The 27363-nt window shown below is 39.7% G+C and overlaps 2 protein-coding genes across 4 annotated transcripts in view; one reads left to right on the forward strand and one right to left on the reverse strand.

Moving 5' to 3' along the window:
• naa35 (N-alpha-acetyltransferase 35, NatC auxiliary subunit) lies at positions 1–26620 on the reverse strand. 3 transcript variants are annotated; one of them, XM_036143805.1, is made up of 23 exons: positions 26509–26620; positions 11642–11776; positions 11429–11462; positions 11070–11184; positions 10856–10930; positions 9307–9474; positions 8286–8352; positions 8161–8204; positions 8028–8078; positions 7676–7759; positions 6889–7003; positions 6596–6774; positions 6330–6389; positions 4203–4309; positions 4010–4076; positions 3714–3812; positions 2670–2848; positions 2427–2563; positions 1162–1229; positions 937–1077; positions 713–835; positions 308–388; positions 91–150 (listed from the first exon to the last, which is right to left on the reverse strand). In XM_036143805.1, exons 2-23 carry the CDS (start codon positions 11760–11762, stop codon positions 91–93), a joined length of 2175 nt encoding a protein of 724 aa, XP_035999698.1. In that variant the 5' UTR covers positions 11763–11776; positions 26509–26620. The 3 variants fall into 3 exon arrangements, with proteins under 3 accessions (XP_035999696.1, XP_035999698.1, XP_035999697.1); XM_036143804.1 differs by lacking the exon at positions 26509–26620 and adding an exon at positions 13215–13481; XM_036143803.1 differs by lacking the exon at positions 26509–26620 and having other exon boundaries at positions 1–150.
• agtpbp1 (ATP/GTP binding protein 1) overlaps positions 13504–27363 on the forward strand; it is a gene marked incomplete in the record, with an annotated part of 44990 nt that continues 31130 nt past the window's right edge. The window contains 3 exon segments of the mRNA XM_036143801.1: positions 13504–13593; positions 20911–20971; positions 23163–23293. Coding sequence (XP_035999694.1) covers positions 20940–20971; positions 23163–23293 — 163 coding nt within the window.

Consider the following 27363-nt stretch of genomic DNA (forward strand, 5'->3'; position numbering starts at 1 on the left):
TCCGTGATGTTACAGTTGGGCGTTTTTATTATTGTTCAAACATGGACTGGGTCAGAGCATTTGCACGCTTCAGGACGGGGACGGTGGGATTCAAATGATCTTAACCACAGGGAAATACTTGTGAGCGGAGAAGTCGAACTCTGGCAGCACCTGAAGATAGAGGAAAGTAAAGTCTGTCAAAACTCCAATGAAGCTGGTATAAAACAACAGCTAAAAGAATACCAGGACTGAAAACAGACTGCCTGCTTTTAAAAACATAAATTAGTCTACATTTTGAAATAGTACAGATACATTAATCGGGTGTTACCTTGGTTTCCTTCTTGTGGCCTCCAGCTAGGAGCTTCATCACGACGATGTTGGGCTTGGCCACCTTCAGTATGCGGTTCACCTGCCATCAATAATTAACCATTTGTTATTGATAGTCAGAAATAATGGAGAAGAAATCAATAAATTAAGAGTGATAAAGCATTTTGGTTCCAACATTCTTAAAAGTGGACCAATAGATGGACATAAGGGGTAGATGCTTAATCAAATCTTAAACCACCAGGAGTTATTTAAAATACTTTGTTGTTTTTTTTTAGTTCACCAACGTCATTGCTGTAGGAATTGCATTTTTATCCATTCTTTTATGTTTATCTAATTGTATAAGCTTGTAAAACTTGAAAACCATAGCATAATAATATAGTTTTGGCGACAGTTTCCACTTCCGGACCTCGGCGTCTGGGTTTGGCACACTTTCAAGGATGAGCTTGGCCTGCTGGAAGTGTTTGCTGGCGGCCAGGTAGAGGTCTGCGGAACCTGGTGGAGGACTGTACTTCTTCAGATCGGACATCTCCTGGAGACGGGAAGAACAGCAAAGTAAGGAGGGGGCTCAGGAAGAGAAAAGGTTGAGATAGGATGATAGGAAAATGGGAAGGCGCTGCACACGGACGGTACCTTAAACTGGATGTAGTGCACAGGCGGAGGGGTAACTACACTATTGAAGGGAGCGAAGCGATGCTCGTAGCGGACTTGTTCGCTGTCCAGCTCAAACTGGGGCTTTCGCACTTTTCCGTCCATATCCAGCGCTACCATGGTCTGAGAGGAGGGAAGCAGAAAGGACAAAATGTTGTCCGTTAGCGGGTCAGAACAGGGTGTGAGCCGTCACGGATTCCCGCCTACCTTGTACATGCCGGCACACATATTCTGGTACGCTTGACTCATGGTGATCTCTTTGCCGAGAGGGCGAACTGCAAAGAAAAAACAAATATTATCAGTGAGCAAAAGCTGTAGAGTGCCTCAAAAAAGTATTCACACCCGCTGAACCTTTCATATTTTGCAACAAACTGGAATGGATTTTTTTGGGCTTTTATTTAATAGAGAACACCTTGTGCATGATTGCAAATTTCTCACACATAATATTAACTTTGGTGCACACTTGATTTAATCCTGTTTACTCAGATACCCTTAAAGGTACATAGCCATGTTATTTGACTTTTTTATTTTATTTATGTCAGCAGCTCTCTCTGGTTGCATACAAATTTTTTTTAAAAGATTATCACGTCCTGTTGGCGTATTCGTTATTATTTTGCCGTTTTATGCTTTGTTTGCTCAATTTGTTAGTAATAAAGCCTTTCGTGTTTATTTTTAATAACAGAGGAAATGCAAAATAGCGCATGCGCAGCAGGGGATAAAATAAGGAAGCAGCTAACGGCTATTAGCATCTCCCAGCGAAACAATAAAGAATGGTACAAGATCATTGTGAGGCATTTCAGAGGGTCAGGCTCGGTCCAGCATCATTTAATACGGTTTTATTAATTAAGCAAATCGGCATTATGATATTTCTGTGATACTGCCACTAGATGGCGCCATGTATGTTTATATCTGGTCATTGCGGCCAGTGCTGGGGCTATTTTTATCTACAAAAAGGACCATCAAAACATCAGGATGGGGGTTTGGTGTATATAACCTTAATTTATCATGATCAAACGTTTTTTGTTCTTTTTTTTATATAAACATATAATGTGGCTATATTCCTTTAACTGTTCAGAGATGCTCTCCATCCAAAATGACTGAGCTTGTGTTGATTGGTGTACAAGAATAGGCAAATGTTTGGCATTGTAGCAAAAAGAAGTTATACGACACATTAACTGGATGGCTGAGTATAAAAATGCATCTCACACTTTTCAAATTTTTTTTTGTCAAACCTGAAAAGAAAGTGTGCTTTTTCCTTCTGCTTTATAACAATTTATTACTTTCTGATGTTCTATCACACATAATCCCTAAAAAAACAAATACAAATGTGTGGCTGTAACGCAACAAAAGCTGAAAACATTTAAGAGGCGTGAATCATTTCTCAAGGCATCGTACATGAGGGTCTCACGTCCACATGGACGAGTAACGCTCCTAAGCAGGCTTAGGTCCAGCTCATCATAAGAAAGCCGCACCTTTCTTCTTCTTCTTGGTCTTTTTGCTGCTCCGTCCTTTTAGCTGCTCCTCCAGAATCCGCTCTTCTGCCATCTGAGAGGAGTCAGCTCTGCTTAGCGTCGACATCAGCCACGCATAGAGGAACTCTGACAAGTACCTGGCGGTAGACAAACAAAAACAACGGCTTAGTTGACACGTGTTCACGCAGAGGGAGCCGATATGTTTGAAGCGTTAAGCCGGAGAAAAATGACACGAGCTCGTACCAGTAGATGTAATAGTATTCGTGCATGCTGTAAAGCTCCAGTTCAAAACCACTCAACAGATACTGGATCATGATCCTCAGGTTATGATAGAGGATCCAAGTGCCAAGAGAGGCCAAATGCTGCCGCTGAGGCTCCAGTTTCATCAGTAAGCTGTGCAGCGCTGCGTCCACCTTCTCCGCCTGCAGAGCATAATGAAAAAACGAGCATCTCATGAAAGTGCAGCAACGTAATGTTTCACTGTACCAACCACTGAGCTATATTATACACTGGAGTGCTGATTTTGGCAAAAAACTGTCACTGGCCGCCATCTTGCTACTCCCTACTCTCACAGAACCCCATAGGATTTGGTTGCAACAACAAGCAGTTTTCTGGTTGTGTGAAAACATTTCACAGGTAATTCTACAGTCAGTGGATGTACTAACACTATCAACTACTAGGAAATTAGGTGCTGAAATATTTTACATGTTATTCATATTAAATATATATATATATATATATATATATATATATATATATATATATATATATATATATATATATAAATATATAAATAAAAGTATGTGTATATATATATATATATATATATATATATATATGTCTACACATATGTTAATATATGTTTTTGTATATTGTTATTTATATATTTATAAATGTTATATTTGTATATTTGAATTAATAAAATGCAAAATATTTCAGCACATGACTTTCTCAGTACTTGATAGTTTTAGAACAAAACATAAAGTATATGGCATTAGACATTTTAAAAGTTTTAAGCCCCCCTTGAACATGAAAAAATCATCGTTATTCGATGCTGTAGCGCACATATTCCCTAGTTACTGGAGGAAAATAGGGAGTACCAATATGGCGGCTGGTGGCTTCAACGCGACTCGTTCAAACAGACGGCGATTAGCACTCCAGTGTATAATATAGCTCAGTGGTACCAACACAACTCTCCAGTCTAATCCAACTCGGGATGCAAAGAAAAAAAAAACACTGTTAGGGTTTTGTTTGAACTCTAAGAGAAGGGAAACGGCTGAATCGCACCTCGTCCTGCAGTGTGGCGAACTCTTCCAGAATGTGTCCCAGTTTGTCCCTCTGCCGAGCTCGGTTGTGTCCGTGGATCTGGATGAGGTTGCAGAAAGGCTGCGCAGACACAAAGCACAAGGTTTCAGTCCAAGTGTCGCAAATCCAGCAATTTGATACGTGCAGTTCTTATCGTATCTCCCTGGGCACAGCTGCCTGTGACCCCACCAATGAGCTAAATCAATGTGCATGAATCCCAGGAAGTATTTAAAAACGAACTGAATGCACAGAATATGAACCCGTGACGCTTAACGTACCCTGGAGCAGTGAGTAACAAAGGAGTCAATGTAGTCCTTGGCCTGGTGGTTGTTGAAGAGGCAACATCTAGATGGAAAGAATACATTTATAGATCATTTATAATCCTAACCTTAAAGCGCATTCATTTAAATCTACTCATTATAATAATACATTATAATAAGCAGAATCTTCTAAAACTTGTTGCGCACTTACTTGTAGGAGAGGACAGGTGGGCTAACGAAGTATCTTAGGGCATCTTTAATCATGTCCTGCATCAGGTGAGTGCCAAACACTTTCTTATTATCTATCAGGAAGGTCGTCTGAAATTACAGGGGAAAAAAATGAGCTAAATAAAGTCAAAAAGCAACAAATTTACTTTATTAAGTAAATTTAGTTAAAAGCAGAGGTTTACCCGCCATGTATAAAAGGGCAGGTATTCGTTTTATCTCTCTGTGTGATGTTAAATAAGACCAAACATTTTCAATTATTTATCATTAAATATTATCAATATTATTTCCTGAAATTATTTTTCGTGAGATTTTCCTGATTGTTTTGTTTAAAGTCGGAAGTTTACCTACGCTAAGATTTCTACGCTTTAAATCGTCTGGAAAAGCCCAGATAATGACGTCTGCTTCGTGTGCCGCATTGATCTGTTGAACTGATTATGACCCAGTACGGTGAACATGGGGATGTCCGGCCGTCGTTGCTGTTCGGAAAGGAGATTCTGAACGGGATTTGATCAAAATGCACATATTAGCCTCAGAACAAAAGCAAATATCTCGTGAAAACGCTAGCTGAAGCTGATAAGAATGAGTCCTGTACTGACATGAGCGGAAAGGCCACTCAGAGAGAAAAAAGCAATTACTACTAAAAAACCGAAAACGGGCCAGACTAGAGTTTCCAAATACACGCAGGGACAAAAACCCTGCTTTTGGAAACTAGAACTGAATCGTTTGGCCATAATGGTCACTGTTAAAATGGGAGAAGTTTGCAGGTCTGAGAACACCAAACTTGACGTGAAGTACAGAGGTGGAAGCAAAATGTTGTGGGGGGTTTCTGATGCCGCAGGGACTGGGGAACCATTTCTAAAGTGACCCCAAAATGGAACCAAGAGGGACACCATGATTGATGAATTTGAGAAAGGCTTTGTAGTCCTTTACATAAACATTTTGCCATCTTTTAATCAAATAGCTACTAAATCCATGTAACCCCAGGCCACTGATGCCATAGTACTGCAATCTATTCATTAGGATGTCATGTACAATGACGATGAAATGGTTTTGACAAGAAAAAAAAATGATAATGCTTAAATTTTCTTTATCGGTTGCATGTTGATTCGACAAGATGGTGCAGTTTGCTTGAGTTTGGTTTAGGCCCTGGCATGTCTGGCCACAGGTTTGTTGTCATCAATACAGACAAAGGGCTGTTGTGACAGAATGTCCCAATAAAGGTTTCCAAGTCCTTTACTGGCTCTTTAACAAGCAAATCCAATGTAATTTGCGTTCAGGTGCTCATTGCTCCAACTGGGATTTATCACAAAATTCGGTAATATGCTGAGCTCAGCACAACTATTTGTTATTGTTTCAGAGCCTTTTACGATATTGCCTCTCCTCCCAACAAAAGCAAGAAGCTTTGAAGACTTACGAAGAGCAACACTCATCTGGCTTGTTTAGATGCCATGAAGTTGTCTTTCCCATTTTCAGAAATTAAAACGTTTGTATTTAAGTTTTAATTAAAAATTAAACATTCCTGAAATAATACATTAAAATTGGTTTCATTAGATTTATTTCAAAAGGAATTCTGCTGGGGTGCCACCTATTATGGCATTAGGGTATGTGTTACAAATATTTCATAGTGTGACATTTTCTCACCAAAGCACCAAAATGAAACCTGGATCTTTTTTCTGTTTTTACATTATACCACTCCGACAAAAGATTACATTTTAAGACGTTTAATACGTCTTACACTGCAAAAACGTATCTAAAAATAAGTAAAACATGCTTAAAATTTGTGTTTTTGTCCTACATTTGAGCAGGTAAATAAGAGTATTTTGACCCCTAAAATAAGATACACTGCACTTAGATCATGGAGATGAATTGTTCCTATTCTAAGTGCAAAAATCTTAATCTATTGGCAGACCATCTTATTCACTTGCTCAAATCAAGGAAAAATACACTCATTTTAAGAACATTTTACTTATTTTTAGTTCCGTTTTTGCAGTGTAACTAGTGGTACCAATATGTTTGGATGGTGCATGTGAATTCTAACCTTTTTAGGTATATTTTAAACACCAACTGTGAGGATGTTTGACAAGAGCAACAGTGACTCATATTCACACACCTGGAGAAGAGATCTGGAGAGCACACAGGGCGACTGCTCGCTGAATTCACAAAAAAAGTCCTGACAAAGCAAGAGTGAGAGAGCCTTCATCCATAAAACATCCTGGAAACCACGTTTGCACACAGAAGAGAGCAACAAACACTAAAAATCATTTGAAGCATTTGACAAATATACATCCAAAACATATTTACATTTTTTTTCCCTCTCCAAACATAATGACAGAGAACAGTTTGTGTTACTAAGTAACTTGTTACGCTGCGTTTTACCAGTATGCCATGTAGGTTTGTGGTGTTGACCACGTCACAAACGGTCTTGATGCGTTCTATCAGCTTGCTGAAGTACGCCACCATGTCCTCCCTCTTGATGATTTTGGCGTAGCGAGGAAAGGTGGGAGGCAGCAGTCGCTGGTTAACGAGCGGCTCAAAGCCCATCATGATGGGGTGGTCTGCCATTTTCACACACACACACACACGCACACACATGGTACATCACATTTTTTAAGCTAGACTGCAAAAAATCTTGAATAGGCAAGGTAGAATTAGGTAAAAGTGTGTGTTACCTCCTTTAGTTGTGTCGTTTTGGGACTGGATGCCATACTGGATGCTGGAATGAATGAGTGGCAACAGGTCGGCTGCCTGAGCCACCAGCTTCTGGGCCTCACTGACCGAGCTGGTCTGGTAAGTAAGTAAGTAAGTAAGTAAACTTTATTTATATAGCACCTTTCACAGATAAAAATCACAAAGTGCTTTACACAGTGTAATAAATATCAAACACACAAATAAATTCAATCTCGCTTTCAGTCACAAGACATTACGAGGCAGATCACTTTTATCTTATCAACCTAAACAAGCTTCTTGATTTCTATTTGCAGGGTTTCTACCTTTTTTCACCTCGTTTCCACAGCTTATGCTTATTCCATTTCAAAGGTCACTGTTTCAAATGTAAACCAGACCCAGTTTAGGACCCACAGATCAAGTTAAAAAGCCTAATAGAAATATAATATAAAATCCTAAACTTGTGTTGCAATGTGATATATGAATGGCCAAAGGCATGTAAAATGCCCTTAATTGTCATGAATTTTAACTTTTATATTTTAAATGGATACATCTGAATTTTTTTTTCTACACCTGTATTTTTTCCCTCATATTTATTGAGACCTTCAAAAAAGAATGAAAATAATTACCCATTTTTCCAGACTTTCCAAGTATGCGTAGGAAACCAGTTTTTGTTAAAAAAAAAAAAACCCGGACATGTCTGTGTATATATTTTATGTTTAGATCCCTGTGTTTTATGCATTTAACTCGGCTAATTTTCTGATCTTGTGTGTTTTTTCGTTCGCATCATACCTCCTTCTTGGTGAAGGCAATCAGAGCAGTCAGCAGCAGGCGTGTAAACTTGATTCTGTTGAAGAGCGCCAGAAACTGCTGGTGCTGCAAAAACAGAGCAGGGGTTCAAGGTTTTTCTGGCTGATATATATATATATATAGATTTTTTTTTTAATTGAATTAGGACAATGCACCATCAAAAATTACACATTCATCACATTACATGCAGTGGTCTACACAGACCAGTTACAATAATAAACAGAAACATTAAAATAGACACCAGTGTGGATTATACATGTGAACATGGCTGGTTTTCTTTGTTTTGAATTAACAAAGAAAAAGCTTCTTCCAAAGACAATTTTGTTTTACTTACTTCCAGCTCAACTTCTGGGTTCCTCTGCTCGCCTTGTCGGCTGCGTGTGCTCTGTGAGGAGAAACGATGTACGTCAGGACAAAGAATGTACCATCGCCCTTTTAATGAAATTTTACGGATAGACGGTAAATACCTTAACTTTCCTCTGTAGCTCATCTTCCACATCTTTAAGCATGCCTACGTGAGAAAGAAAGCTGCTTATTCATTCATCTGAACAAACTGCAGAAGCTGCCAGCCAGTAACACTGTAAACACGCACCTGTCACCCGCAGGTCTGTCACGTTATTGGCCATCTTGAACCCATAAGTCATTGCCTGGAAGTCCTCCTACAGGAAATATGGGGCAAAATCATTATTTATACATATTAAACTGAAACTAAACAATGTTTCAAATCGTATCTGTTCTTAAACACCGTACCTCAAACTGACACGTGTAAATTACCAAATGTTTCCATCTAATCCAATCTGTGTCTTAAATGTTTGTATTCTTTTATATTTAAGGAATTTTTATGAAAGAAACAAAACCAAAATTTTTTGTTCATTTTAAAAATAATTAGCCTGACTTTTGTTGATTTTTATACATTGTCATCTTTAAAATTAAATGAAAATGAAAATAAAACAACACTTGTCACAGATATTGCTAAAGAAGTGATGAATTACAGTAATAAGTAGGCAAATAAAGAAGTAAGAAAGAAGGAATGTAGGTAGGACACAAGGAAGGAATTAATGGAGGTAGGCCACAAGGAAGGAAAGAATGGATGTAGGACACAAAGCAAAGAAAGAATAGAAGAAAGACGAGGAAGACAATGGAGGTAGAAAGGAAAGGAAGGCTGCAAGGAAGAGAGAAAAGATGGACAGAAGGACTAAAGGACATTGTTAAACAACGGGAAAGGGAATAAAGTCTGGAAATAGGAATATTTTCCCAAATTATTTATTTTCTTTACTCGTACTTGTACAGACATTCAAACTACAGTAATTCGATTCCATACTTTTCCAGCCTGCATAGAAACCCTGTAATTTATCAAGGCATAGTCAAACCCCCCCCCCCTTGGAGGCAACAGCCTGACTGCATTCACTCCGTTACACACATTCACACCTGGAAGCTGCCAAGTGCAGCGGTAACCGGGCCTACTCGCCAACGAGCCGCTCCGGTGGAACTGAGACGTACCACGGCGGCGTTAACGAGCGACTTACAGGACCGGCTCCTGTGGCCAGACTTTACGCCGGCGGCCTTCGTTAACGTTTAGGCCCGCGACGGGCAGCGGAAACACGACAGCTCACCTCTTCAAACACAGCTGCCTTGTTGACTTTTTCCCGCGCGATGTCGCACACTTTCAGCAAACCCAGGGCAAAGGCTTTGAGCGCGGGCTCTTCGATGAGGTCAGGGCTGTGGACGTACAGGCAGGTGAAGACGGTCTGTGCCAAGGAGTGGCCCTCCAGCCATGTTATCTAGGTAAACGCATGGAAAAACACACACGGATGAAGAGCAGCTGTGCTGTGTCTGCTGTAGGGGGAAAAAAGATCTAGAGCGCTGCTAAAAAGTTTGCCACATCAATTTGGAGCTTTTATTTAGTTATTTGAATCAATGCATTGATAATGAAACAGATAACTTTAAAGGATTTAAAAACAAGAATCAAATTCAGATATCAGACATGTTCCCTAAATAAGTACTTTGTGCAGAATGCAGCAGAACTACTGGCTGTAAAAGAGCCCCTCAACATGATGCTGCCACCACAGTGCTTGACAAATAATAAAGTGTTATAAGGTTTAACAGCTTACAAGCATACGTCACTGTTTTTATACTTTTCTCCAGAAGCATTTGGCTCACCTAAGTGGCCTATTGTAAATTTCCGCTGAGATTAGAGGCTCGCCTGGCATCGTTTTGGCCTATCTATATGTTGATGTAAAACTTGCATCGCTGTAAAGCGTAACTCTGGTGTTCCAGCATTTTATCACAAGCTTCAGTCTGTTTTTTTTTTCCTGGGTTGCTCCTGAACATCCCAACCAATATCCAATCATCTGAGGTGACCGTCCAAAACGCATCAGGACTGGTTGAGGATTGGATAAAGGAGGCCAACACAACTCTTCAAGGACGCTCACCCCAAAAGCCCTGACACCAACCGCGTTTGGCAATTTGTGGACTACGCTTCAAAACAAGGTAAGTGCTAAGAAACTAATAGATCTAAATTAACTCCCACCGAGACTGAAGCAGAGAGGTCTAATATCCAGGCAGAACTGTGCCAGATGCTTGCTGATACCTACAAAGGCCATGTGACCCAGATGTAGATTGCCTAGGTGTCCTTGTATTTATTTTGGTCTGAAAGTATAACTTCCGTCTTGTGTTCATTAAAGAAAGTTCACAATGAAATCCACTTTTTGCTGTTAATTCTTATTTAAAAGAGGCAAAAAACAAACTAACCAAAGTACTGTAAATATGTGATGTGTCATCAGTTCACTAGTAAAAAAGAGCAGTTCAAATGAACTATTAAAAAGCCCTAAATTAATATGGCATTCATGCCCACCGTGGGTCTATCTATGGTAACTTCAAACCAGCAGAATTAAGACTTTGTGGAACAATCGTCTCGATAAAGGTTTCATCAGTTCAGTTTAAAAGTACTTTAGGAGAAAAAATGCAAAGAGCTAATGTGGTCACTCAGTAAAATAATATTTTTCTAAATCCAACCTCTGAACCACAGCTATTTCTTGGCTAAACGCTACTATAATTTAAAAGAAGCCCAAATAATATTGCATGTCCTTTTAAACTTCTCTTAGAAAGACCTCAACTTTAAAGAGACGATCTCCTGAAAATAATACATAAAAACCCCTTTACCAAACAGCAGAAACAAGTGTCGATGATCCCGATGAGTTCAGGAAGACAAAGGTCTTTCACCTTGATGGCGCCCTCCTGGAATGAATGGCAAACGGTAAACCAAGTTTATTGAAAGTGGATGCTTCATTGGGCTTTGATATAGTACAGCAAATCACATAAATCTGCGAGAGGAGTGGTTAAAAAAAAAATCTGCCTTTTACTTTTACTGTTGTACCTTAATTGCTTGTTCAAAATTGAGCACCTTCCTGTTGACCTGGTTTCCGATCATTCCTGCATCCATCTTAGGATCCATCATCTCGATAGCGGACATGGCCTCAAACAAGCCAAACCTGCACCATAAGAGAAAAATCACTCTGTCCACTTCTGAAAAACTCAAGTAATGATAATGATGGTAGATTCATCAAACAGCAAGGGCAATTACAAATAGCATTAAGCTGAAAGATGTTAAGTAAAAAGAACCAACAACAGATACTATTTTCGGTGCCGTAAACCTTAATTTTGAGGATTTTTTTTTTTTTAGAGAAGCCGTTATCAAATCATGTAAATTAATGAATGTAATTTTATCACGCTCACAGTTTATCATGAAGCAATTCTCCAAGGTTCAACTCTGCAAAAAATAAAGGACAGGAACAGGGATGTGAAAATCAGAATACCTTTTAGGTCTGCAGAATTTGCAAGCGGTTGAATAATAATAATTATAATAATTATAATAATTATAATAATAATAATAATAATAATAATAATAATAATAATAATAATAATAATAATAATAAAAAATCATTTTACCTTTGCAGGCACTTTTAAACTCGTGGGTGATGTCCACCCAGTTGGCATTGTTCTTCATCTTTTCTGGTATGCCCAGCACCCAGCCGGTGTCATCATCCTCAACTGCTGACTTCATCACCATGATGACTAATAATGCTTTACAGTGAAAAGAGGAGAGAAGCGTCACGCAAAGGTTTAGATAACCTAAGAAATCTGAATTTTCAGAAAGGTTGCACCAAACTCTACCCCTCCATCAATATAATTAAGCTCATAAGCAACAATACAAAGAATGTGAATGGCTGTTTAAATAAATGACAATATCATTATAAAAGGAACAAAAAAAGGACAAGTCATGTATATTATAGATTCATTTTGCACTGATATATTTCAAGCTTTTGATCTTGGTAATGTTGATGATGATGATGATGATGATGGCTTACAGCTAATAGCTGTTCAAAAGAACAGTTTCTCTGGAAATTTGACAATTAAGTTATTAGTAACAAAAAGGAGTTTAAACATGTAAGTGCTGTGTTACGGCCTTCAAAGCAGGAACAGGCAATCATCATATCGTTATTAGTTATTCCCACGCCCCCATCGTCATTAGAATTGTATTTTATAGTGAAAAGCATAACTCTACATAATTTGAAACTGCTACTTTCCATGAGAGCAGTCATGAACATTAGTTTTACAGATATGATTACATTAAGCTGCTGTCTAGCAAAACAAAATGTGCAACTTGGTGTCACTGTTGTCCAAAAAGTAGCTCATTCAGCAGTCTGTCAGATGTTCGTTGTGGATTTAGTTACTTAGTTAGTTAGTTTGTTAGTTTGTTTGTTTGGTTTGTTTTGTTTTAAGCAATGTTTGTGATTGTGGGACTTTGACTACAGGGACGTGTGCAGTCCTCTCCAATCAATTTCCAAATGGACTGGGGACTGCACACCAAAGGTGCAGATCAGTATCCAAAGGGGCATCAAAGTGCACGTTGGTTGCTAAATTCCTAGTTTCGATCTATTTAATAAGCAACACGTAAATCAGATGTTTCACTATTTTAACTGTCGATCGTCGATTTGAGCTGTTTAAGGAAAGAAATGTCCCGATTCCTACCTCTGACCCGATTGACTGGTGCGTTTGATGGACTAATGGGCGACCTCGTTAAATGTGTGCACGATTATATCAACATCATTAGCCTTAACAGATCGAATATGAGCCAATACGAACGGTATGTGATGCTAATGTTTCACACGATCTTGTTTAAAGCGACTTCAGGAGGACGCGTGTGTTGAATCGAGAGACTAGCACTAAAATGTGTCAAACATAGAGGGCACTGGTTGGGCTACCTTTAACAGAAATATCACAAATAATCTCGTGACATTTTCCCAAAAAACAACGATGGGTCTAAAGACGCGAGGTGATGTTAGCTAGCTCTCCCCAGTTTCTGATACTTTGGGGAAGCAAAGCAACGCTACCCAGACTGTATTTACAGCAAATAAAGCCCAGCTGTGGTTCTTCTATGGGTTGCTGCCCTGTGTCTAATATAACAAATGCGAATAATGTTATTCATGAATCATTAAACTGTTATGAACTTCGCACATACCTTATTTTTTTAATCCCCTCGAACCATAGAGACTGGAGCATACATTTTACGTCACACGTCGCAGGCACCGTGGGATTTGTAGTCCGTATGGATCCTTGCGGCGTTCCAACTCAAGATATAGCGCGTAACACACACAATTAAACAGCGGAAGCTCAAACAAACGTAGAAATCACACAATAAAACGCGTTTAGCGCTTGGGTTCACCTTAGTTACGCTTAGAACAAGCAAAGGAGAAAGCCGTCGCTACTCTCGCGTTACTACAGAGACTCCCTCCGCTCTCATTACATCATCAGCAGGGCGTTTCAGAGGCAAACAGTAGCCGTCTCCCTTATCTGACTCGGTCCACCCTCAGCTGGACGGCGGCTCCTTTTTCATGCAGGTTTGAGAAACTCCGTTCTGTTGCTTTTACCGTAAAGGTCTGCTGCATTGTCTCTGCTCGCGTTGTGCTAAATGTGGAGCATTGCCGCTAGCTTATGTCGGCGTTAGCTGGCCTGCTGGTGCAGACAGGCGGCCGTTAATGAGTGACCAGCCCAGCAGGTGCAGGGGCCATAAGCTTTAGCTGGGCTATCCGACTTAACATCTTTAAGAAAAAAAAATAACAACACTCATTTTAACTAGCGATCAAAAGCCCAGTGCAAAGAGAAGGCCGAGTATTCGTCCTTAAGAGATTGTTCAGTGTGTAGGTCTGTGATAAATCCTCTGATCTACCGTCTGTTTTGGGGTAGCTACTGTGTGTAATTTGTCAGCTGTTTAACTGGTTTGCCGAAAGTGTGCCCTGAAGCTGTTGCTACAACCTCAGACCATATTTATCACCTTAAATTATCTGGTCCGGCTCCATTGGGGAGCAGCCAGATGATGAGCTCTGAGATGGAGTTAAACAAAAATAAATACAGTTAAATGATAAGATGGTCCTTTTTGTATTCAACGCTATAGTCCAGTTGAAATTGAATTTCACATTTACAGATTGACTGCTTTTTCACTATAATCACACCCTTACCCTAGGCAAAAATAATTTAGCACTTGAATTGAACCAAGTATTTACCTCAGCTTAGGAAAAAGTAATGCATTAAATTGTGTGTTTCAGCTACCTTTTTTTTTTTACTAATTGATCTAAATTGCTTTATGTTCCTGTGCAGAAAAAAAAGAGATCCAGGATGGAGTATTAATTCTCCAAAGTGACATGAGTGTGATTATTTTTGAGAGCTAGGTCACTGGATGATCTCAGTTATTCCCCAAAATCTATTTAGTCATTAATTGTAAATGGGAGTCTCCCAATCTACTGGTTAAACTAGTCATTGTGACTGAACAATAAAACGTGGCATGCCATACTGATAACTGAACTTTATCTAACTTTAAATAACTGTCCTTTACAAAAAAAAAAAACAATTGTCAACAAATGTACAAACTCATGTATTTAACTGTATTTTTATTGTCTGACGAGGTTCTATCTTTAATCCTTAAGCTGGATATCGTATCAACTTGCAAGTATGCATTCATGATAACTGGAAGTAACCAACAAACATTATTACATCCAAACGCTCCTTTTCAGTACACTGATATGTGGCCCACAGGCTGTAAAACGCCTAGGTTTACGTTGAAGGGATAACTCAGTAATTCTAACCTTGGGTTGTGTTAAAAGGTTATAATTAGTTTTAATATCTTGCCATATAACTCTCTTGGCATCTTCAATTGAAATAAGTCCAGAGTAGTTGGAATAGCTTGTCTAAGAGGAGCCATGAATAAAGCAGACTTGGACACTCAAACATTTATGGTCTCCAAAACGTCATATTTGTTTATAAAAGTGCTATCTAATGAGCATTTACACTGTAATCAGATGTGTGGTCAGTGAACTTGTTCTGAGAGCGGATCAAGAAAAGCAGTAAGGGTAACTACCTAATAGAAAAGGCACAAAAAGCAAAACAAAGCTGTAGGGGTCTGAATGAACACCATTTAATAGATCATTGCTCTACCGTTGGTGGTTATTCTGACCACAAACTCTTTATATGTTCTGGGTTCAGCATGTGTTGCGCACAGACTCTACTTTTAACATTTTAAAGCTTCTTAAAACAGCATATGCATGATCAAAGATGCAGTTTTTGAGACCGATGACATTGTAAGATTCAGAAGTCTGCTTTATTGGCCCCTTTCAGTTTAGCCATTAGCTTTAGCCTCTGGGGCCAACTTATTTGGATTTTTTTACTAAAAGAACACTTCAAAAGAGTTTACTATTGCAGGTAAGATATTAACTTTGTAGAATCCTTGAACAGAAACTCACTTCAAAAGTTCTGAACCACCCCCTTTGACCTTATTGTGGATTTTGGCACAACGCTATTCTGGATGGTGTAAAATCTTGTTGCATAAACTCAAACACTATAGCAAATGAAGTTGTTTAACTATTGGTGTGTCCGGTTTCTTTGTATCTTATTTGCAACACAAATATGGCAACAACTAAATGTGTTTCTGGGCTTCTTTTCTCTGCCTGTAAAGGCGTCTATCCTGAATGCCTGTGTTAATTTGATTCCTCAGAAAAATGTAAAAATGTTTCAACCTCAAGAAAAAAAAAATCTTTTGCTCTGAGTTTTTCTTGTTGTTTTGAGTAATGCCATCGTAAATACCGTACGTTCAAACCTTATATTTTTAGATGCAAGTGGTGGAGGAGGCCATACATTTGACCTTGTCTAAAGCAATCTTACGAAGCAGTAATGCTTTTATAACTCACAAGGCATTTTATTTTGTCTGGTAGGTGCTTTGTTTAGGAACAGTCTTAATAAGCTACCGCCCCTGCAGTTTTACTTTATCTACACCAAGAGGGATATTTTGCAGTATAGAGGCTCTTGACTGCTTTTGCACCTGCTTTCCACGTTGCAACAGAGCTTTTGAGTGAGGAAAAATAAAACCGCTACAATCTACTATTCTTAATTGAGATTTTTAAAAACTCAGTGGTGCATCTGTGGGAAATCTAGAGTTTATTAAACATGATGAGGTGAATTTAGTGCATGCCCATATACAGTAGATCCCATTCTGCACTACTACTCACAACAACAGTGAAGCTGTCTCCATGAGGTGTTACACTTCTATCTTACTTCGTCCTGCCTCTGACTCCAATAAACGTAAAGAGGAAAAAGATCAAACTACGAGAAAACATGCAATACACTTGTTCTGTGTGGACCAGTCGGGTCTTTAACCTAACACTCCTTTAGCCATGGTCAGAATCTTTTTCTTTTAAATATAGATGTTTATGTCAACGTTACTGCCCCCTACAGGCACACCGTGGACACTACCTCTTTTCATTGGCATCTCAGAGAGGGCTGGATGTAAATTTGATCAAACGATATATATGTGAAATACCTGGATCAATGTAGCTGTTGCTGCAGACTGTATTCAGGTTGACAAAATTAGATTTTTAAAAACATGTGGTGTGCTATTCATCTGGATATTCCAAGATTATTGGAAGCAAATGATTGAAATCATTAGAAACGATGATATGAAGGTCCACCATCACTTTCAACATAAACCACAGTAAGAACCGTGCCTTTTCTCCCGCCTGTGTATGAAACCCCTTGTACACAGAGAACCTGCAGCGAGACGCGCAGTGAAGAGATGGTCTGAGGAGGCTGAAAGAGCTCTGAGGGACCGCTTCAGCTCAGCTGTGGGGGAAGAGCTCTGTGCTGCTCAGGGGGAGGACAATGACAGCATTACAGAATGCATCACTGACTACACTAACCTTTGTTTGGAAAACACTTTGCTCCTAATGAAGGAAATGTTTCTCTATTAACAAGCCCTGGATCAACCCTGAAATAAAGGCTCTCATGAAGAAGAAGAAAACCTTTTAGATCATGAATCTAGGAGAGGCTGAACGTTGTGCAGAAAGAACTGAGGACGAAGCTCAGGGCTGGAAAAGAACGTCTATATGAAGAAGATGGAGGATCAGCTGCGGTAGAATGTCAGAGGAGTTTGGAAGAGCCTGAAAACTGTTTTAGATCACAAAGCAGAGTTCCAGGCTGTAGGAGATTTAGGATAAATCATCTGAACCAGTTCTTAAAAAAGTTTGGTCAGACACTCCTAATCATCAAGCTACCCGCTGAGCTCTGGCCCACCTGGAGACATCTGGAAGCACTGTGAGGATCAAGTACGCTGGTTTCTCCTGTGGCTTTAATTGTATTCAGTTGGGACATCTTAAGAGGGACAAACTGGAGCAGTCTGGAGTGGACCAGCACCTGCCCTAGTGGGTGCCGGACCTCACTAGCATCCTGTGGTGTGTGAGGACACAGGACTGTGTCTCTGACAGGTTGGTCTGCAGTAAGGGAGCCTGGCAGGGAACCATCCTGGCCCCATTCCTGTTCACCCTCTTCACTTCCTGCTTCATCAGCTCCCCAGCTTGCCATCTACAAAAGTCCTCTGATGACTCGGCCATCGTCGGCCTCACCACTGGACTGGAGTCACAACACTGAAGCTTTGTACAGGAGGGGCCAGAGATGCTATTTGCTAATGAAACTGTGATCTTATGAAGTGCAGGGGGCACTCTTGAAGAGATTTTTTTTTTTTTTATACTCCGTGGTGGCATCAGCGATCTTCTATGGTGTAGTTTTTTTTGGTTCAGCAGCTTATCTACAGCTGAGAGGAAGTGCTTGGATGAGCTCATCAGAAATGCCAGCTCTGTGTTGGGGTGACCCCTCGATCCAGAAGGTGGGAGACGGAAGGGCTTGAGCAAAAAAACATCAACAGTGTCTCCCACCCCATGCATGAAGCTGTTGCAGAGCTGGAGAGCTCCTTCAGTGACAGGCTGCTGCGTCCTAGATGCACAAAGCAGAGTTATCGCAGACCTTTCCTCCCAGCAGCTGTTAAACTTCACTGCTCAAATAAATGTTTACGTCCCAACTTTTTTTTTTTTTTTTTTTTTTTGCATTTTTTTATTTCTTGTAAATGGTTTTGTTTTTGCTTTTTGGACAAATATATTTGTTTGTAAATAAATTTAAAGGATCCTACACAGTTGCACATTTTTACTCTGTGTACTATTTTTAAGTACACAGGGTTGTTGTTTTTTATGATGTAAATTTGCCCCTACTTTTTGTTCTTTATATGTTTAATTTTTATATGTGAACCTGCAAGCTTCCATTTGACTTTCACTTTGCTGCTGGTGCACCTGAATTCCCCCACTGTGTGACAACAAAGGACATTTCTATTCCATATTCCCGCATCATTTGGCTTTGTGTTGACTCCGTTCTCATTAAAGTTCACATGTAAGACTTAAAATAATGAGAGGAATCCATAACTGTAAAAATATTAACTATTGTTGTCTTAAGGGGAACTAAGTGTTTGAGTCTTCAGCCTTGCACAGCTCAAGCTGAGGATTTCTTTAAATTTGAATGTGGTTAATGCCGATGCCGTTTCCACCAACTAGTGTGGCATACATTTTTGATTCCACGATCCTTGTAAAGGAATTAAAAACTGTTTTAAAAAATAAATGCAACTAGAAAAAACATTTCCAGAGAATGTATCCAGAGAGTAGTGTAAAGTGGGCCTAAAAATATGACCTAGACCCCATATATTGGTCTGGCTGTTTCTGAAGCTGTGAAGACGGCTTGTTAATACAATGCCGGGTAGAACGTCCATCAGCCATAATGTTAGAGAAGCAGACATTGTTTCCCATCAGTCTGGCATGGTTTACTAAAGTAGTTTCTAAACAGTTTTAAGTCCATCATGGCACACTGGGTCTGCTACATTTCATATCACAGTTACATGAACTGACCGGTGATGACAGGCACGGGTTTATTTGTCAAACTGTTGGGGACTTAATAACTGGTTAGTGTTGCCAGGAGAATGCCTCCTCTTTGTAAAAAGGCACAGCATATATTTGGAGCAGTATTGTTCAGCTAGATGAGACCCCATAGTTTGGATGTTTTACCCAAATTTGATTTGGATTTTTGGTAAAAAATCACACTGTGTGTAACGATTAACACCTCATACAAACTGTCGGTCACAGTGGTTTCAGGCTAATGGATTTTAACTTGTTCTTCAGAAGGTGAGCTAACTACGAACTCCTGCTCCGTTCTCGTACTTTAGGGGAAGATGTAAGGCCATTTGTCTGATAGCTGTCCAACAGTGAACACTAAACCATATTTACAGCAGAATGGCTTTAAATGAAAAGAGTAACGTTGATGCAATGATCCAGTCCCTATCACAGCTCGACACAGTCGATTTAATTCTAAATCTCACTAATGACCCTAGAGCTGTGCAAGCACAAGCTCTGAATGTAAATTCTGATTTACAAAACCAATTAAATCAAATACTATGACACCAAACAGGTTTATGTTTTGAAACACAGAGGCGTTTTTCATGCTTCTGCATTCACCTGCCACCTGCCCCCGCCCATCATCAAGACCTTCTACAGAAGCACCATAGAGAGCATTCTGTCGAGCTGTCTCTCGGTGTGGTGTGGAGGCTGCAGAGCCTCCGACTGGAAGAACGTGAGGAGAGTGGTGAGGACAGCAGAAGGGATCATCGGGGCTCCTCTCCCCTCCATCAAGGACATCTCATCACAGCACTGTGTGTCCCGAGCCCGTAACATCATCGGGGACCCCTCACACCCCCACCATAGACTGTTCTCCCTGATGCCTTCTGGGAAGAGGTTTCGCAGCTTCCGCTGCAGGTCCACCAGGTTCTGCAAAAGCTTTTCCCTGTTGCCATCAGACTGTTGAACTGCCGAAACTGCTGAAGCCACAAAATGGACTCTGTAACTGCTGAAGCCACAAAAGAGACTATGGACACTGAAATTTACTGCAATTTACCGTGATTTTCCAAGCTGTATGCAAACAAAATTTCGTTCTGTGCGCACTCTGTGCATGCAGAATGACAAATAAAGTTGTCTAAGTCATAAATGACACTGAGGAAAATAGTTTTAGTAGCAAAACCTATGTATCGGGGTTTGTAAATATAAACAATTAGTTTATAATTATTATCACAGCAGTGCTACTTGTCACAGTGTGCCATTCATAATTGAAAAGCAGGATTTTTACACGTTTGCACAAGCTAATATTTGTAAGCCTCAAAGTAATCTTTCAAAAATGATTACTATATATATATATATATATATATATATATATATATATATATATATATATATATATATATATATATATATATATATATATATAATAAATTAAATAAAAAAATCTGCTTCGGTGGGTTATACAAGCTGTTATGTAATAATGTTTCTGCATGGTGGGTGGTCTATGCTAAAAGAAAATGTAATGCATATTCTGGAGGAGGAGGCACAAAAGAGTTTTCAACTACACAATCCTAAAACTTAAAGAGGAAGCTTCTCCAACGGATAAGGTACAAATTGAGATACATGCGCAGGAACTTTTTTTCATCGGGTATCTAAATATAGTCCAAAACCATATACCGGTACTGTTTTGCTGGAAAAACATTTTGCTCTTTTATGACCCTCTGCAAGTTGCCAGTTTGATACAAATCCTGCACATATTTATAGACTAGTACATTCAAAGCTGGGGACAGTTAAGCTTTATTGTCAGCTGGTTTTGGCATAGTTGCTTGGCTGGCTCCACTTGGGAGTCCTGTGGGAACTCCAGCGACACCGGGGGGTGAAGGTTAACCAGGCTTGTTTCCAAATGATGTAGGATGTTTTGACTTGTCCTCTTTTAGTAAGGTGGACTTTGTTTTCGTTCTCTTGCAGATGACATGACCTTCTGACGTGGGGGAAAAATGAACAAGCCCAAAATGGCCACGGAGAAGGGGTGAGCTGATGCGTGCACAGCCACACACACAGAGTCAGTGATGTGTGGGAACGTGTGTAGCTTAGAGAAACATTTTTGTTTTATGGTCTTCTTTGCTCCTGATTCGCTTTTATGATGTTGTTCTGTTCCAGCGCTGATTTAGCTTTTGACACATGTCAGAGCTGCGTCCGACCCCACTGTTTATCTTCTGCTCGCACCATGTGTGACAATATGAGTAGGGAGAAACCTTTAGTCTTTGTGCCAGAGAGCACTCTGCGGAGATAATTACATGGCCTTCCAGAAGCAGCCATGTGAATTTGTCACGACTAAAAATAATCTTTCTTCATCCCTGACTCAGGTTTATTTAGGTTCTACATCTGTTTTTGTTCTTTTCCCATTCGGGCTTTGCATTCTCTCATCATTCTTGACATTTTCTTTAATTTTATCTCTTGATCACTCACTTTCTATTCCTGTTTTCCTCTCTGTCTCTCTCTTTATAAGGAGAGCATCTGCTCTACTGGGTATAATCAGAGTTTTGTTTTTTGGTTGTTTGCCCTCGCTGTACCAAGTGACCCCTGATCTCTTGCTTCTACATGACTGCCAGGGAAGTTCATATTATTAGAAAAAGATTGCTCCAGAAATGGCTGATCCCTCGAGAACAGACATTAAGTCAGCTTTAGTAGGATAATAAATAAATCTTAAACAGACCCAATCTGTGTTTGGTAACATTGCACTGCAAAAGGGGAACTAAAAGTAGGTAAAATCCTCTTGAAATGAGTGTATTTTTCTTTGATTCAAGTTGGTAAATCATTCTATCTGCCAATGGAATAAGATTTTTTTTTACCTAAAATAAGAACAATTCATCTCTATCATCTTATTTCAAGTGCAGGATATCTAATTATCCCATTTTAGGGGTGGAAATTCTCATTTCATTGGCAAATAGTCTTATTTAGCTGCTCAAATCAAGGAAAAATATACTAATTTTAGGAAAACTTTACTTACTTTTAGTTCCTTTTTTGCAGTGTGGGTTGCTGATGAAGGCACTTGTATCTATAAGTATTGTTTTTGACATGTGGAGCCTTGCAAAAGCGTTGTTTCAGTTCAGTTTAATTATATAGTGCCAGTTCACAACAGGTGTCATCTCAAGGCAATTCACCAAGTCATTTTGATCAAATCCTACTGACAGACTGGTTCACAAGTTTTCTAAGGAAACCCAGCAGATTGCATTAACTTGCGGCATTCACTCCTCCAGGATGAGCAAGTGGTCACAGTGGACGGTCGTCTGCATTGTCATTGACGTGGCAGCGATCCCTCTTACCAAGCTAAGCAGATAAGCTCTGAGTCAGTTTTCAACTCCAGAGGATGCAAGAGAGCACATACCGTTAGCTGTAGTAATAGCTCAACCAATAGCTATGTCATAGCGAGAGACAGGACTAAACAGTGAACGACAGGGACAACTGTATCATCTATAGGAGGACTAAGTTGTTGGCAGCAATAGCTCAGCAGATGACCCACTTCAGTATGTTGTCACGGCTAAACAGAATGCCAGGCTACATGTTGCTACAATAGATAGAAAAAAAACACAAAAAACTTTTAAAGGTAAAAGTGAAATAGCAGCAAATAATGCACAACTGGAGAACAGTAGGAGAACTCAGCAGAATTACATAAAAATATATTTATGTCCTCCTGCAGCCTAAGCATGGAGCATAACTACAGAAATAGCCACTTTAATCTTAAGCTTTGTCAAAAAATTTAAGTTTTAAGCTTGGTCTTAAAAGTAGACGGGGTGTCTGCCTCACGGACTAAAACTGGGAGCTGACCCCACAGGAGGGGAGCCTGATAGCTAAAAGATCTGCCTCCCATTCTACTTTTAGAGACTCTAGGAACCACCAGCAGACCTGCAGTCTGAGAGCGAAGTGCTCTGTTAGGAACATACGGGGTAATCAGAGCTCTGATATATGATGGAGCTTGATTATTAAGGGCTTTATATGTGAGAAGGAGAATTTTAAATTCTATTCTTGATTTAACGGGGGGTCAATGAGGCCAGGGTTCTCACCAGAGCATTTCAGGGCAATGCACTGAATGTTGTCCACACACACACACACACACACACACACGCACAGAGTTCCAGGCAAGACATAAGCAGTATTATATAGACCTGAACATAAACTGCTTGATAAAAGTTTAAATGTCTGTTTGTTTCTGTTTCTAGTGTTCCCAGTAACTCCAGGGTGCTGATGCTCCTCAGCCAGCTGGAGAGGATGAATGGGGAGGCCATGCTGAGAGATGTAGAAACGGCAAGACAGGTCACAGCAAAGATCCTTCATCTCATACAGACGCAGGGTGAGGAAAAAAACAAAAACAGTCACAAGATACTCACCTGTTTCTTATGTTCACGTGTTCACTGGCTTGTTAATGCAAATAGAGATTCAACCAATCACTTGGAAGCTCCCGAATTAATTTAGCATCTAGATGTTGAGACTGACTTCCTGACTTTCAGAACAAGCATCAGAATGGCGAATAAAGGATATTTGCATGACTTTGAATGCCAGATAAACTGGTCTGAGTATTTCAGAAACTAGTGATCTAATGAAATTTTCACCCACAGCCACTTTCCTGGCTTTACAGGGAATGGTTGAGAAGAAAGAATATTGAGGAAGTGGCAGTTGTACGGATGAAAGTGCTTTTCTTTATGTCACAGGAGAGTGGGCAGGCTGGTTCAAGATGACAGAAAAACAACAATAGTTTAAATTATCCCTTGTTACAACCAAGGAATGCAGAAAGCGTCGCTGAATACGCGAAGCAGGTATTCACAATTAACACAGACTCCCCAAAATGACAGAAAAACAAACTGGAAAATCAGTACCTGGTTTGATGAGTCTGAACCTCTGCTGCAACATTCAGAAGGTTGGGTCAAAATGTGGTGTAAACAAAGTAATTAGCATAGATTCCATCTGCCGTAAAGGTTTGGGGGATATTTTTGTGACTCACTTTGAGCCCCTGAGCACCAACCGAACATTGTTTAAATGCCACAGCCTACCTGAGTGTTGTTAAACGTGCCCCCCCCCCCCCCCCCCCCCCAGTGTACCTATCTTCTAATGCCTACTTCCAGCAGGATAATGCCGCCACGTAACAAAGGAAAATAGTTTCAACTAGTTTCTTGAACAGGCAGATATATTTGGAGCTAAAAACTAAAACAGACTAAATGCTTTCTTTGGTGAAATCAGCAGAAATAGATGTGTTGCCTTGCTGGTGTGTATTCAGGCCCTTATCTATAATATTTTGTCAAAATTGACTTTAGCGTATGTTGACTTTTAAGTATGTTGGAATTAAACTGCATAGAACGAAGCTCAGTTTAGGATTGTATTGAATTTAAAACAAAGTTACCTGCAAGGAACCCTGAAGGGAATTTATAAACGGGCCGAAATTGGGAACAACAAAGTGAACCTTCCATAAAAGGAATGCTGATGCTGTCATCGCCAGCGCTCTGGATGGACTAGTTAGAAAATTTGAACTTGATGATCTTCAGAGCGTTTGCTGATTGCAGACACGGTGTTTTAGCCTGATTTACTTTTAGCTCAGTGTTGCTAGGGAACTAAATATTTATACATCTAAACTTACAAAGTGATGTTTTAGCCTTTTTTTTTTTTTTTTGGCTAGTCAGAGATGTTCAGCAACTAAACTCCTGCAGAGATTTATATCATGCTGATGACGTCTGATAGGTTCTCTTCTTAACGCCACTCTACCGGCTTTATTCGGCTAGTTTTCCTTTTGCTGTTCTCAAAGATGTAGTCTCCAGTTAACAACGGCGACATCTCTGTAGACTTGATCCCGTTGCTCCACCTAAAACATTAAAATACCGTACGTTTCTCTGTATGTTCCCTTTGCATCTTTAAACAGTTGGTTTTAAGCAGGAGAACGTAAGTTAATTAATTAATCAAAAGCCTATTCAGAGCTCTCCGTGTGTAAATGGGGATGATGGGTGCGGCAGCAGCCGGGGTGTAGATTGACTGATCTTACAAGTTTCTGATTACTCTTTAGGAGGAGTGTTGATATCACATCGGAAGAAGGCATTGTGCCACCTCACGGTGTTAAACATGGTGTAACATGAGTGTCTCCCTGTTCTCTGGGAGCCTCCGCTGTAAGCTTGGATTAGTTGAAATATCGGTTTCGCATTGTTGATTTGCTCTTGCACTCGATAAATGCATTTGCCTAAGTGGTGAAAATAAACTTGACAGTTTTGATTCTTGTTTAGGTCATTTATCACGCAAATATGCAGAGCATTCTCAGCGTTCCAGTTGTGACATGTTAGGATTGCCTGCTATTCTCAAAGTGGCATCGCTGTAAATAGCAAACACGTACTCACAAAACTAGCAATGTGAAGACATAAACTCAGGCTGCTGGATGCACTAAGTGTACTTTCAACAGCTTTTGAATCGGTTATCTAAAAAAAATAACTGAATCATGTATAAAACTGTCTTTACAATTAGTCACAGATTATTGACCATTTTTCCAATCTGAGTTTTAAAGCATTAATTATTTTACCTGATTTCTTTTTCAAAACTGCTGTATTTTAACTGGTTTCTTTTTGACTAATAAGTACCGGCATTCAAAAACACAGGTTTCTAGCCTTACTTATGTCCGTTTTTATTATTTATTTATTTTTTGTATTGGGAGCCGAAGTGAGAGTGATATAGGCTTTTTCTAATTTAAAACAGACAAAATGCCTTTGGGAGTTTACATTTTAACCTGCATTTACCATCTAACATTAGTATTTAGCAAAACACTGTAAACATCAGTCTGCATGGTATTTACCTTGAGTTGCCTTGACTCAGAGATTTGTAAAAACCGGCCAGCTGTTTCAACTTTGCCATGTTCGAAGATGTGCAGGCTGAACACAAAGGAATAAACTGGAGCCTTCAGCCTTGCTGGTGTTAAATTAATGAAGTTGGCTCCTGTTCAGTTCATTCCTTTGCCGTTTCAGGTATGAAATAACCAGATTTTCATAAAGGTGAGAAATGGCCAAGGAGTGAAATGATAATGTTGTGGGAGACTAATTAAACACCCCACACTACGCTATAGAAAATACAGTGGCCTTTTTATTGGCTTCTTAGACCAAGTCTGGCTTAAAAACCTCCAAAATATTGTAAGTCTGCCTTGTTTTTTTGTCAGTCAAATTTCTTTTTAAATTATACTAAGTCACTTAATGCTGAAACTGGCTTGGTATATGTTTAGGATATTACAATGAAAATATTCTTCTAATTGTATTGACTGCTTTCTCATAAAATGTAAATGCAATGAGGTTTGGCCTAAAAAGAGAATTTCAATAGGCTAAACCATGCCGTCATTTCTTATGAACCTTACCATCTACTGTAACAAGGTTTGAAGTTGGATGGCCAACATGTGAAGGCACTGGAATAACATGCCAGCTGAAAAGAAATTGATTTAAGTTTTTAAGCTTGGTTAAGTTCTTAACTAAGTTAAAGCTATAACTTTAGCCATCAAATTTAAATGTGTAAATAATAAATAAAATTAAAAAAGCCGTAAATTTAACTTACAGAAACTCGCAGGACGTCCTGAGAAACGTCTTACTGATACGGAAATCGGCTAACCTCAGCTCTTCCTCCCCTCAGCAGCAACTTCTACACTGAAGAAGTCAGGGTGACCTGGCAGAGTTTGGTTTGCCGTGCTTTCTCTGGTTGGTTAAAGCTAAAAATAAGCAGATTCTGGTCACCAACGGGAACAACGTGAAGAAAAACACCCAGGGAGTCCTTGCGTTATGCAATTAAATGCAGAATTTTGGTGAATCATTAGTTTTCCCTTGCCAGCATGCTTTGCATTTCCTCTGACCTCGTTTCCATCTCACCTTCCTTGAATATCATCTTTCCTCTTCACATAATTTGGGTCTTCTCCTCTCTTCAAAGGAAAGCTGTTAATCCATTCTGACTGACGGGCGCAGTGGAAAACTGTCTGTCTGTAACTCTATCAATCATGATATACAGCTGTTCCCCTCCTCATCTACTGCTTTGCTATCTGTCAGAGCCTCCACTGCAACCCTCGCTTGAAACGTGTATGAGTATGACGTTGGTCAGAGGGACGTGAAGGGGGGCCGGTGACCCTGTTCACAGTAACTATACACTCCAGGAGGGACTTTTCTGTACTCTGTCTTAAGTTCAGAGTCTTAGGGGCTTAGGAGGCAGTAAAGAGAGGCCTAAAGAAAGAACAAGGGAAAGCTGAGGCTTATTATAGTGTCTATTTCCATGGCATGTTTGTGTATTCCCTTATATCTCACTGCCTTTTTGCATGAAGAGATGCATCTTAAACAGCTGTCAGTCTTCTGTTGAAGCAAGCCGTGATTCAGTTGTTGGCACGGTCCGAAAGGGAGGTGCTTGTTACTAAGTGCAGATATCTTT

The sequence above is a fragment of the Fundulus heteroclitus genome, chromosome 12, assembly GCF_011125445.2.
Source record: "Fundulus heteroclitus isolate FHET01 chromosome 12, MU-UCD_Fhet_4.1, whole genome shotgun sequence".
NCBI lineage: Eukaryota > Metazoa > Chordata > Actinopteri > Cyprinodontiformes > Fundulidae > Fundulus > Fundulus heteroclitus.